At 31.9% G+C, this 13925-nt stretch overlaps 1 protein-coding gene across 1 annotated transcript; it reads right to left on the bottom strand.

Moving 5' to 3' along the window:
• Positions 1-1621: 1621 nt before the first annotated feature.
• Positions 1622-13873, bottom strand: LOC148627516 (tryptophan--tRNA ligase, cytoplasmic-like). The gene is made up of 9 exons (XM_088574257.1): positions 13764-13873; positions 7800-7943; positions 6497-6605; positions 5535-5654; positions 5176-5361; positions 4293-4506; positions 3754-3927; positions 3280-3420; positions 1622-2104 (listed from the first exon to the last, which is right to left on the bottom strand). Exons 2-9 carry the CDS (start codon positions 7918-7920, stop codon positions 1946-1948), a joined length of 1224 nt encoding a protein of 407 aa, XP_088430383.1. The 5' UTR covers positions 7921-7943; positions 13764-13873; the 3' UTR covers positions 1622-1945.
• Positions 13874-13925: the final 52 nt, after the last annotated feature.

Here is a 13925-nt window from a genome sequence, read left to right as displayed (position 1 = left end):
TTTGAATAAATTTATACAAAGTATAAGGAATCTCTACCTAGAACTACATATTTAATTTAATTTAATTTACCTTCTTTTTTTGAGTAACAACGATGTTTAATGTTTTTGAGTCGAGATTTTAACTGAGTTTGTGGAATAGAAGTATAAATAGAACAATCATAGGTTTTAATGCTACTGTATTATGATAATGATCTTGAATCGAGGGTTTCCAGAAGACATTTCGAATTTTTCAGGATCCACATTGAATTAATACCACTAACAAGTGTAGGACTTTAGGCCCTCTTTGATACCTGTTAGTAAAGAAGTTAGAAGTTTTGAAAGAGATTTGGTGGTACATTTGGAAACCCAGCTATGTTGCGCTGTTTGTATGGATTGTTGTGGAATTTAGGAAGCCAGTACATAGATCACATTCATTGTCTTTGGTAGAGATACACATATAAGAGAGGATATATGTAAAATACATATACAAGATGATCTTGCTTCAAGTTAATCCTTTATTAGAAGGTTACCTATAAAGCTTTTAAGGAACGGGTCATATTTTATTCTCATTGGAATGCAAATATCTGGTTGAACATCGTGACTATCATTTTACTTAACAAACCTTGTTGTATGAAGAATCAAACATACTTGATATTACGAATAATGTTTTCCAGAAGGCAGTAGCATCTGTTCGCAATGCGTTAAAACTGTTTTAGTATATTTTGAACTTTTTAACATGATTTGTGCTTTTGTAAAATACCAAATTATAAGATGTCAATTTTGTAATGCGCCTGAATATCAAAATGCACGTTTCAAGGTTATAGAAATAAGAATGGTCAGCCGTCTGACGTATGTACTTTAAAACAAAAGTTAAGACTGTATCAAATAAGAACAATTCTGGCTACTACATAAACTTCAGCATGGAACTTATTATCTGGGAACAACAATATTTTATTTTATGACATAGTCGTTTCATCTCTTAACAAATCAAAACACATGTATTTTTGTGTTTTAAGCTATAATATTCATTTTGGCAAGATTTTCACGCTAACAATAAACATTGACATTTTTATTTTTGATTTTAAATTTAATCATCCTCTGATAATCTATTGATCACTAGTGTGGTTCAAACAATCGACGTAGAAGTCGTAAATTACCAAAATATGACCATTTTTGCCAATAGCTTGAATATTACATTTTGTTCGAAACCATTGTAATTTAAAACATCCTAAATTTAATCTTGAGTCACATCTAATACAAGTTACAAGTATCGTTGATTTCCCCAATCTCTCAACAATCATTCTTTGTTTCGTGATAACATGGACACGAAGAGAATCAATGATTTCATAAAATCTTATAATTTGTGTTGTATTTATATTTATGTCCCTGCACTGTTTTTTTTCTATTTAAGAAATAAATCACGGAAACCCCAGTTTATCATTGTTTTACCAAGGCCAGACTATTCGTGCCGCAATATTTTACCCCGAGCGATATCTATTCATATCATGTAATTTCAGCTTATTTAAGGTTAAGCTTGTATCTTAATTTAATTTGTCGGCCTACAAAAAAATAATTTACTTATATATAAACTTTGAAATCCGTACTTTTTTCCTCGCAAAAGTATGTACGTATAACAACTAAATGGAGAAGGAAAATGCTTTTATTCCAGACAAAAGTATGTATTGGGTGACATAAAAAATCAAGCAAATTGATACAATATCAAATTAAAGCAGCGTTCTTAAAGACACAAACACACATACTAAGTAATGGAGTAGGTCTATGCGATAGTAATTACTCTAGAACTGATTTAAACATATATACCGATCTATGGCTTTTCTAAAACAGATACAAAATCATATCTTAAAATTTTCAACCACAAACAAACGACAATGATAAAAATATGTCAAACGGGGTAGGTTACATCAATTACCGGTACTCCATTGGATTACACAACATAATGATATAATTAAAACTCGAATTTGAGTTTCCTAGATTTCATGAATTGATTAACAATGTCATCTGTTACTTTAGTCCTCCTTTCTCTGTGTTCTCCCACAAGCTTCTGGAGAACCTTGATCAGCTCTTGTTTCAGTTCACCAGTTAGCATTTCACCGCTTGTGTATTTCTAAAACAAAAGTATGTATATATATATTTGACAAAAAATAGGTAATAGAAAATTAAACTACATAGTTATATACACTTGAATTTAATAAGGGAAGATGGTATTTATCATTAGAATGCGTGATGGTTGTATATCATATATATCTTCCTTATATGTATTTATTTTGGTACTGTTTAACAGTTTATCGTTTGCTTATCTGTCGTTGCTGTGAAGATAAACCCGATTGCGACATATCATTTATCGTTTTTTTAGAAATTAAGATAACAATCCCAACTTATACGGAAATGTTGTTGCCCATGACCCTCTTCAGAAACATACGATACAATGTCAACTTTTTTTGCAATTTGCAGTGTATTGTTAGCAATCTGGTTAAGTTCTGTAAATACTCCAGTGAAATATAACTATAGCCAACAGGACATTATTCAAATGGTTTTTCCACTGTCACCAGATTTTAAAAGGGGGTTGTGATCACATCAAGTACTTTAACCCCTCCGCATTTTTTCGCCTGTCACAAGTCATGAATTTCTTACCTCTGTATGTCTTGTATCGTTTTCACTTTCGGTTTATTTTAATGTTACTTGAGTATATAGAGGCGACTCTTTCGCTGTACCTGTATATAATGATGTTTTGGCCTGTTGCATCCTGTCGTGTAGTATAGGGGTTTCCTCGTCGTTCTTTGAAGACCAATGGGTGGCCTTGGGCTGATATTTTCATCCCGTTCCAATTATTGTCTCTTTGACATCTACACCATACCCATTCTCGTTATATAGAATACATTTGCCTATAACGTGTTATATGAAGCAATACATGTACAGCGCATGTCGACATTTAAAGGAGGTTTATATTTCAAAATGTAAGTAAACAAAGACACTTTTGAATGGTAGAATTGGTCTGGGAAAACCATGGCACAAATGATATTCAGCTCTCGAAAATCAAAGGTTAAATTATATAGCCAAATAGTGCACTGATAGGGCAAACAATCTAGAAATATTTACAGCTAATTTAACCAAAAATAAACTCATAATTAAGGTTTAATTAACACCTACGACTTATTGGACCAATAGATAATAGAAAATAAATACAATACGCCTGTGTCAAAACGAGGAATGCAGACATTAACTATGACGGAAATGGAAGATAGCATTGCCGCATATATCAGAGAATAGTACGACGATTACCTTTCTGATATCGTCAACTTTATCATCGTCTTCGTGAAAGAATGTGAGATATTGATAAGATACATCAATGTCACAGTTACCACCGATTTTTCTGTGTTCTTCCTCTGTAGCTTGACCTCCAGAGAAGGCGTACTTGTTGATCTAGATAAACAGGAAGAATTAAACTTGTTTTATATGATTAATGCTAACTACATATTATATGATGGTCTTACCACACTATCAAATATATTCAAAATGTTAAACCAATAAGGGCGTTTTATTTTTGAAATGCATGTTACTTCCATTGTATAGTAAATGAGGATTGAAATAGGAAACATATTTCAAAGTTTTGTGATTATAAATTTATAATTTTATGCTAATTTAAATTCGTAAATATTAGATGGGGTCTTTGATTGGTTCATAAGAGTATACATATAAACTGATATAATTACGAAACCACTGAGAAAAATAAAAAGAAATGATATATCAAATTACCTTCGACTTTATCTGTTCATCTGTGTCCGTCAGAAATATGGATGAATTAGGATCACTGGCACTCATCTTACTTTGGGCACCTTGTAATGCCGGAAAGAAAGTAGAGTGAAGCAATGCAGGCTTCCGTAGACCAAGCTTTGGGGCAACATCTCGGGTCATCCGGAAGTATGGATCCTGAAATACTATACTTTTTATGGCATCTTATAGTGTGAACATATTAACTAATAGAAACATTAGAAATATAAGGTTGTTAATGGAAACTGTATTCATTCGTAACAATATACCATATAAGTCGTAATATTTAAACCACATGTTAGTTAAAAATCAGTTATGAATTTACTTTATTGTGCGTTCCTTTGGTTTTCACAGATCAGCAAATACGGAAAGATAGAGATTAAAGATTCTAAATGCATAATTGTTTTCCACAAAATCGGAATATTGGAACAAAACCAAATAACATTTTTATTTACAAACCATTGTATAAAGTTATTGCCTCATAAGAAAACATGTTGTTTTTTTTGTTACACAGTTACACTAACCTGATCTATTGCGCAAGGAATGAGGCAAGGAATGTCATCTTTACCATTAAATATTTGCGGGAATGCAGAACTAAAGCTAGGCGTGGCTTGGATGGATGGAAAGCTTATTTGGCCAATACTGTTGCTTTCGTTGAAACCAAATATTCCTTTCACTTGATTGAAGGTCACAAGTTTTTGAATTTTACACATCATTTTGTAAAACTCCTTACTTTCCCTAAAATCCACGACATTAAAAACATTATAAGACATTACAAACTCGTCCATCAAAAATGGACGAATAAAATACTGAAATTTACATTTGAAGTAATATAAATAGCGCAGTAGTTCGATTTAAGTCTATGGGGAAAAATCTGAAACATGCATATCTAAACCCCACCGATCTGACAACGTTATATCACTCAAAGATACTTTGTTTATTTGAAAAGACCATTGTTTGATCTCTGCATCACTGGCTTTGTTCAGAAATTTTTCAATGGAATTTTAGAAAAAAATGAGTTTTTAGACAGAGTTATCTGCCCTTGAAATGTTAATTTTCAGTGCATTTCAATTATTTGCAACTCAATGGTCCAGCAATTTATATAAAATTTTGTCTTTTTTTATCATGAAGATGTAAATAGTCAAATTACACTCTACCAAAATGATGGTTTTTTCATACCTTGTTTCACGTACTGCCTTATTCTCACAGGGACTGACACGTAAGTGTTTCTAACATCTACATAAAGATATTCTAATAATTCAGGCTTCCTATCGTTTATGTTACCAACACTTGTCATTTTGATTGACATGATTTTGCAGTTTTAAATTAATATCTACAGATTCTAATGGGAAAGTATACATATTTTTGAGTTATTGTAATTATATTACGAAATGGAAAAATACATACGAGATGTATTCTACATCGCTAAAAATGAACGTCTTATCCATGTCAAATCCGCATGCGATTATATCTTTGGCATTTTCATGGGCGAGTTTGTTCGTCTCCTCAATTGTCAGTTCGTTTTTCCATAGAAACTTTTCATCGTCAGTCATCTGAATCACCAAAGGTACGTCAAAAGCATCTTGTAGCCATCTGTGTACAAAACAAATAATGTTGGTGGTAAATTTAAACTGGAGATTAAAAAATAGAATACACATATTTCAGTTTGCTGATCACCAGTACCTTATAGAACAAATATCATCAAGAAATAAGGGTCAAATGAACGATTAGAAATCATACATAGTTTCATTTAATCCTTCACTTACTTGGTAAAGATGAATGGAATGAGATGACCAAGATGCATAGCTTCGGAAGATGGCCCTCGACCAGTATACAAGTAAAATGACTTCTTCTGTTCCACCAGGTCAAGGATGTGGTGCATGTCCCTGTTTCAAATGGTCAAGAAAATCAAATTATATCTTGCTTGAAACATAATAAATTCTAAGGAAAATGTTACAAGGCAACAAACGCATTCTTCATTTTTAAAGGTAAACGCAACGTGTAATTAAACTCATGTGCTAATTATGTTAAAAACTTGCCATGCAGTTTATAAGCTTTTCATAACTGAGCCAATAGAAAATATATTTAACAAACATGGATTATGCAGCGGAATAGCTCATTTCTCCTACTAGTAATACGCTTCAATAAAACGGAAAACAAGTATAATCAATTTATGATTTTGTAAATTATGCTTACAAAATGTATTCTTGTGAATTACTTTTTAAATTCCTTCTCAACAAAAACCAGTTAAGCACTACAATATGCACGAACAAGTCGTATTTTGTTATTGTTCCAAGAACAAATAAGTACGCATATGGTAGGCATACCGTCACGATCATGCTCATGAAAACAAAATAATACAGGTTTCTTTTAAATTAATTTATTAGCTTTATCAATTCATACTATAATCACACACATAACATGTACTAATTCATACTGTAATCACACACATAACATGTATCAATTCATACTATAATCACACACATAACATGTATCAATTCATACTATAATCACACACATAACATGTATCAATTCATACTATAATCACACACATAACATGTATCAATTCATACTATAATCACACACATAACATGTACTAATTCATACTGTAATCACACACATAACATGTATCAATTCATACTATAATCACACACATAACATGTATCAATTCATACTATAATCACACACATAACATGTATCCAGCAATATTTTAGTATTATGTTTATACCTGTGTGAGAAAAATATGTCTCTTCGTAGAAAATGGTGAGGTTCCTTCCCAGTCACCTTTTCAATCCTTTTTATTAATTCTTCATCTATTTTGGAACTTCCAAATTTTTCTTAAAAATTTCAAAGAACCTTTTTAATTGCCCAAGCCTTAAACTTAAGTAGCACTCCAACTATGAATCATGCACATTCTGTAATAAGTAATACACCATAATTTTTTGTAATTAAGTTGCTTAATAGGTCTATATGATGAACTGTATAATTATTCATTGCAATCTATGTGCTCTTACGAGAAAATTCATATTGAAAAGCCAATAGTTTCTATTGTATTTCATTGTTAGCTTATACAACACGTTCTATATAATTTTTATTTCCGAAGAACAAGGGTTATATGAAAAGCCACATGTTACTTCTTGTTTATCATTATATTGTAAACAAAATATCAAAAATAAAAGCTTTCCAAGTTGAACCATGAATCACATTTTGCATGATTCTCACAAGGAGTGACACTTAATTATTTTGAATTCATGAAGAATTTGGTCAATTTTTTTATCAACAAAATATTCTTGATAACATTGTTATAAACTGTTTTATAGCCTTCGACGCTTTAGAAGAAGAATAAAAACGAGATAGAGGCCGACGTTACGTAATAAAAAAAGATTTATCAAAGGCGCTAATCACCACTAAATCATTCGTAACCCCGCAGTATAACCACTTGCACTCAACTAATGGAGAACTATATGTCATTTAAAAGTCTCCTTCTTTCAGGAGAAAAAGAAATATGATTGTAATGTAAAGCATAACGTATTAATAAGTAAAAAATCGGCAATGCACTAGGTTTGCAAAAAGAAACAATGATTTATACAATGTTCAATAAAGGGGGGGGGGCGAAAACTCGGCATAACATACAATATACATGTATGAAAAGAAATTAAAATTATCCTTGGAGTAACAAAATAAACTGGCAGTATGCTGCATATAATTCTATTTGACTCAAGGCGAATACGGAATTATGTTATGAAGTACTATATCGTGCCAGGTTTAGGCTCAGGGTTTTTTTTTTATATCAGAACTTTAAAATTGCGATATTTAATACATTTTATTAATAATTAACAAAAAAGCAAATGCGTATGTGTGTTTTTTAATGTGTGTTTCTAAATGATATTCAAATCATTAGTGACATGTATATTTGAAAGTAAAATTTACACAATGCAATCATATTATTTTGTCGTGATTTCACAAGGTTTGTAGCATGAAACTAAGGCTGTTTATCATGTGGTACTCAATATTCCTTTTTTTATACTTACTGATGAGTTTGCTGTAATCCACCCCTTTCTGCGATTTACTGGCAACATCCCATGGATTAACGACATCATCGTCATCATCACCTACTTCTTCTTCCTTTGTTTTTTCCGGATCAGAAGACATTTTCTGATGTTGGACCACTTAGTCTGAAATCAATTTGGGTTGCACTTAAACAATACACATGAATACGCTGTAAAATTACCTGCCGACTGATTCAAATTACCTGTTTATTTATGTTTTTTTGTGTTTACCAAATTGCTATTTGTGTACATGTCACACCGGTGTGCAGATTTAGAAGATAACCTATACTTGAAAAATTAAGTAAACATCTTCAAATAACAATTGCCCCGTGCAGGTACGAGTATTTAAAGAATAGGCATGCAGCAGCGCTAAGCTTGCCGTAAAAGGCGACTAAATAGTGCTCAGAACCTTAGCCGGGGGCTAGGGCGCTCTGCTCACAGAGCAATTGGGTTGTGTGCCCCAGGTGGTGGAATGGGGTACCCCTGGCATGTTACATGCTGGGGTTGTCAGGCTATAATACGGAAAACCTGACCGCAAACCATAGTGGTGCACCGTGTTGGGAAAGATGCCACGTTCCTCGCACGTTAAAGAACCCTACTGTGGCATTCTCCCGGAGTAGGAACCATAGGGCTCCGCCACAGGAGGCTAAATTACCCGATCCTACCTATCCCTCCCTATTTCCAGTGGCAATCAAAATTTGTCGACCCCATTGTCCTTGTGTCCCATCCCTTTTTCATTTCATCATCATTTCATGTTCATCTATCATCAATTTCATGTTCATCGTCAGAATATAGCTGAAATATTGCTGCTCGGACATTAAACCCCAACAAACAAACAAACATCAAATAACAATTTAACAACATTGAAAAGTCTGACAAAAACGTTTATCCACATAATCATAACTCAAGTTCTTTTTAGTAAATAATGCTGAAACAGGACTTCCGATAAAAAAAAGTCCGTCATTTCAGACCAATAAGAGCTATGCACGGCTGTACAACTTCAAAGGTCGATGTTATAAATACTCATCGATGTATCTTAGAGGTAATTGTCTTTTTTTTTTAATTGATCTGACCCGGACTTAACTAAGGATTAAGTAGAGCTGAATCATTACTTACACTATGTACAACACTTGTATAACAATAATAAATATTATTTGATACTAAAATGTGGATAAAAATTACATTTGTTTAGAAGCATTTCATATCTTGACATGGTGAAGATAAGCTAGTTTGTTTAATGTTTATTAAAAGAGAGAAAAATCAGGCGCAATTAAACGCAAGGGAGCGATTTTACATACAGAAAGCGTAAAGTATATAGAGACATTAGTCTTATTTGAAATACAAATGCTATTAATGATTCGATATTTGTCTTCTTCTATTGAAGACAAAAGATGACCATGTGATAGATTTTGTCTCCTTAGAGACTGCAAAGACTGGAGATGTTGTTATATTGGCATAAAGAAAATAAAGTTAATGTTATAGGTTATGCTCTCTAGTTAATGTTTCACTTAATTTATTGTCTAGTCATGTTATGAACAGTTTAAATACAATATGTCACTGGCTTAGGTTTATATGGTTTTCCTTTAAGGGAGGGAACACTATATTTGAGCCAGTTTGCTGACCTTCTAAATAGGATGCGATTGTATAATTTTAACCTAAGTGTAGCTCCGGGTTTGAGTTTTAAAATAACACACGTATCATACATGGTATATTGAAGACATTATAAGAACAAATGTATCAATACTTAATTTGATAGATTACATATTCGCAGTCTGATTCTTGTTATTGTTCGCAAATACCTAAAACTTTATGGAAGAGTTTGGAATATATCCCGCTTTAGTCCACTTCGGGAAACTATTTTTTTAAACAAAACGTTTTGCGAACAACTTAGAAAAATATAACAATAACATATTTGTGTTTCATATCCAGTTTATTTTGTGAAACTAAGTTAACATTTTGGAAATGATCCAAATGCTTTGTTATTCAATACAATATTTAATTGAACATTTGACCGATTTAATCAAAAGAAGTAAATTTGAAGTATAATGTCTGCGCATAAAGTTATGCATATTATTTATGTCATTGAACTAAATGACCATAATGTAGACCATTACGCGTAGAAACAGAAAGAATGAATAAACTAAATACAAATAATAACTAGACATCGAAATAAAATCTATTTTATTCGTGTTTAAAATTACAATTATTCTGTTTAAAGACTTAGTCGGCTGACCAATTAGCAAACGTAGTAGAGTAACACTTATGGCGGTCAACTTCCCATTATTTGGTAAATAGATTATGGGGTATTGGGAATGTAGGGTAGGAAATTGAAATAAGAAATGGAATTTCGTACGGTGAATTCTGAATGGGAAAAACAAAAATACATATTAAGCATTCTGAATTTAATCAAAAGTTGAAGACTCTTAAAATATAAAATATAAGTTGATAAATATATTATTATAATAAAGAAAAGTGCCGTGGAGATTCCATTGGGAATAGGGAATAGTCAATTCTCTTTGAGAAATGGGGACAGAGAAAAATTAAAGATCTATACATGTAATATATATCTACAAAGTAAGGAGTAATCAAGGGAACCAAGATTCTAGCGGAAATCAAAAGAATGTAATCTATGGATAAAGCCCAGACACGGAAAACGGACATACACAACAAAGAACATAAAGTAACCAAAATAATACATACATAGTATCAAGAGTAAATTCGCAACTCCATTAAAAACTGGGAGCATGGACCACGTGCACCGGTAGGATAAGCGAGCGTCCTCTGCCTTTCTGGAAACATTCGCCGATTTGCTCATAAAAAGTCAATTTCAGGGAAGTTGAAAGAGAAAGGAAGACCATGACCCATTGAAAAGTAAATCAGTTCTATCCTCGAGTTCATGATGACGACCATAAAACTTCTGTAGTGATGACTTCAATTTTGTAGCAACATTACTCGAATTACTGTTATATATTCGAAAGTTGCATTTTAAAAGTACAATATAAATGATCAAAAGTCCAAGCTTGAGAAAAACCTCATAAATGGTAAGCCTTAAATAAAATGCCTTGATGAAATGATATTAACAATATCCCTAACCAAAATTACAAAAGGACTTTCAACCATGTCTCAAGGATAAGACTAAACTTCTTTCTTTTAAGAACTATTCTCTGTAAAAACCTTAAATTTCCAGAGGATGGTTCTGGGTATGGTAATACATTTCAAAATTTTTTTGTGTTCTGACACTTATTATAAGTGGTGGTCACAAGAATATCTCTTTTATCACATATATCAGTCTTTTCAAAAATGTTTGATACACATACAAATCATTCTGATTGCTCCTGTCACAATGTTACAGTAGTAACAGTTGATATAAATATCATAAAAAATATTTGTCTTCTTTATTCAATGGATAAATGGGATTAATTCCACGAACTAAACCTAGACCCAAGAAAGAGTTTACGTCAGGTTAAGTAAATACTGACATTAATTTGATTTGAATACCACCACAGCATGCAATGACTATGTTCCTTATGTGGCCATGATTCGAATTACTTTAAATTTAAAATTTGAATTGATTTAATGGAAGCTAGGAAACTGACAAACAAGAAAAAAAAAGAATATTGACACCCTTTATCGGTTGGTAAACGAATACAAACGCAACATCAATTTTCAAAAATACTTAGGTTTGTAGACACTTTTAAGCATTCATTACAAGGATGTTGTTTTTCCTTAAGATGAGACGTCGGATTTTTATAGAAACCCTGTGTAAAGTGTTAATCAGCATGCAGTCACATTTTAGTTGCTTACGTCATTTCTTATGAGATGAGAAGAAAGGATACAACGAAGGACACCGTTAGTTAAAGTCAATAATACATGCATAAACATTAAAGTTTGTACTTTATTCTTCCTTGTAACATTTTCGGGAAAACGGACAATAAAGAATCTTCAAAGGAGAAACAAAAATATAATAAAACATAAAGAAAATGTACAAATTAAGATAATGTCAGTGATGCAAAGCTTCAAACGAGCATAAATCTTCTACAGTTTTCTTACGTTTGTGAAATCACCGAAAAAAAGGACAATAGCTGAAAGGGGCGAGATGGGATAGTTAACTGTTGTACATTTTTGAAAAAAAAAATAGTTCAGCGTTCCGTATCTAGATGCTTTAAATATATTTTGTAATGTTTTCTTCTTTTTTCAATTGCATATTTAAATTTTGAAACCAATTTAGAGGATACTTTCACTTTGAATTCACTTCCCGACCCATTTCTGCGGGCCTGTCTGATAACTTCTCTCGTTATCCTCACATGCGATGCTAGGTACCGGTGAAAAAGTGCAATTTTCTTCTGAAATGTATTAGCTTTTGATTTATTTTGGATTTGACTTGATTATGGATAGGATTGGTGTTTGGTAATGTTGTTGTTACCCTCATTTCGTTGTAATTAAATATCGAATAAGACAAGAAGGAATGCTATTTCCCAATAATGTCTCAAATTTAAGACATTTAAATGCACGAAAAGGATATGTATATCTTTTAACAGTAACAAAGAACAATTCATTTAATGTATTTGGTAATTGCAATCGGTTATGAGTCAAATTCTTAAGAAAATGCCAAAAGTACAAACAATTAAGGTCACACTCGGAGATATTACCGTGATAATATTAACCTAATAACTGAATTATGGTAGCAAAATATTTCATATGAAGAATGATCGAACATAAAAGTTCAGAAATATCCGAAATGACACAAATATATTTTAGCTCAATTCCACTATAATGGCAGTTATTTAAAAATGTAATATAAATAGATATGATGAGTAATCATAAATTCAATTCAATGTTTTAAGTACTAATGCTAATGATTTTAACAACTGCAAATTAAAAAAAAAAACAACAATTTTCAAAATACTTAACCTTACAAGACAAATTTAAGGATACTATTTAAATTAAACATTTTATTAAAGAAAACTGAATTTTCGGCTTCATAACATTCAAATGTAGCATAAATCATTGTACATCGTTTATAAATATGCTATATGCCATCAGAATAAAATTGTCACTTATTGGCAAAACATTTTACAATGAGGCAATATTAGAACTTTAGTATAATTATCGATGTAAGTACTTTGCCATATTGAGATATTATTTTAGGACCAGTAAGTTTGACAAATCAATAGGAATCTGTTTTGTGCTAGTCAGACACGCTGAGCTGAATATTAATTTGGCTAGCTCACAGAAGTAACAAATTGTAGAGTGTATTTTACTAGGTGACACACGCCGCCCATATGCTCCGTGCTCGTTGGAGAATCAGCCTGTCAAAGTCGTTGATGAGACTCTCCCGGGGATCGAACCAATGACCTCGAACATTCGAGGCAAACTTAAGAACTAATATTATTTGGAAGTTTGAATATGTATGTTCTACAAAGAATAATAACATAAAGGTAGATGTATAATCAGTGGCTACTCATTCACAACTCATACATTGTACAATATTTAATCATTCGTTCGTTTTTTCTCCCAACCTACCTTTACCAACAGCGTATTAATCATTTGAAACGTATTCAAACTATATTTGAAATTTATAGTTTAAAAATAAGCACATTAAAAGGAACATGCTTTACCAATGCCCACCCCAAACTTAATGCAACATATGCAGATAATAAGAACGAAACATTTCTATACAAAAAGAGTTACATGAAGACCTATATACTGAGGAATAATAACTCTATTGCGATGAGAGTAAAAACTACATTGTATGACATAAAGCGCAAAATTGTGTCATCATAAAATATGTACATAACATTTCAAATATAATTTCTTTTAAACTAACAACACACTTCATGTAGAAAAAGGAAATAAAATACATCAGATATCACTACAAAACTGTTCGGAGTATAATAAAGAAGTTTAAATTAATATTGTTACGTTTTGTTACTCATGTGTACTTACAGTTGTGAAGCCAATCTTCTACTGACCAGCCAAGTTGGAAGGAAAGGCCTATATTTTCTTTACCAGAAAACTCTTCATAGACCCGTCCACTTTCTGGATATCTGCTTTAAAAAGAATGATATAATCTCTAAATACCGTCCAATCGTTGCAAAGGAATTTGAC

This window comes from Perna viridis, chromosome 1, assembly GCF_037379345.1.
Source record: "Perna viridis isolate PV_CMFRI_1.1 ecotype Kerala chromosome 1, ASM3737934v1, whole genome shotgun sequence".
NCBI lineage: Eukaryota > Metazoa > Mollusca > Bivalvia > Mytilida > Mytilidae > Perna > Perna viridis.
The sequence above is the reverse complement of the archived record's forward strand: the minus strand, read 5'-3'. Positions and strand labels throughout refer to the sequence as shown.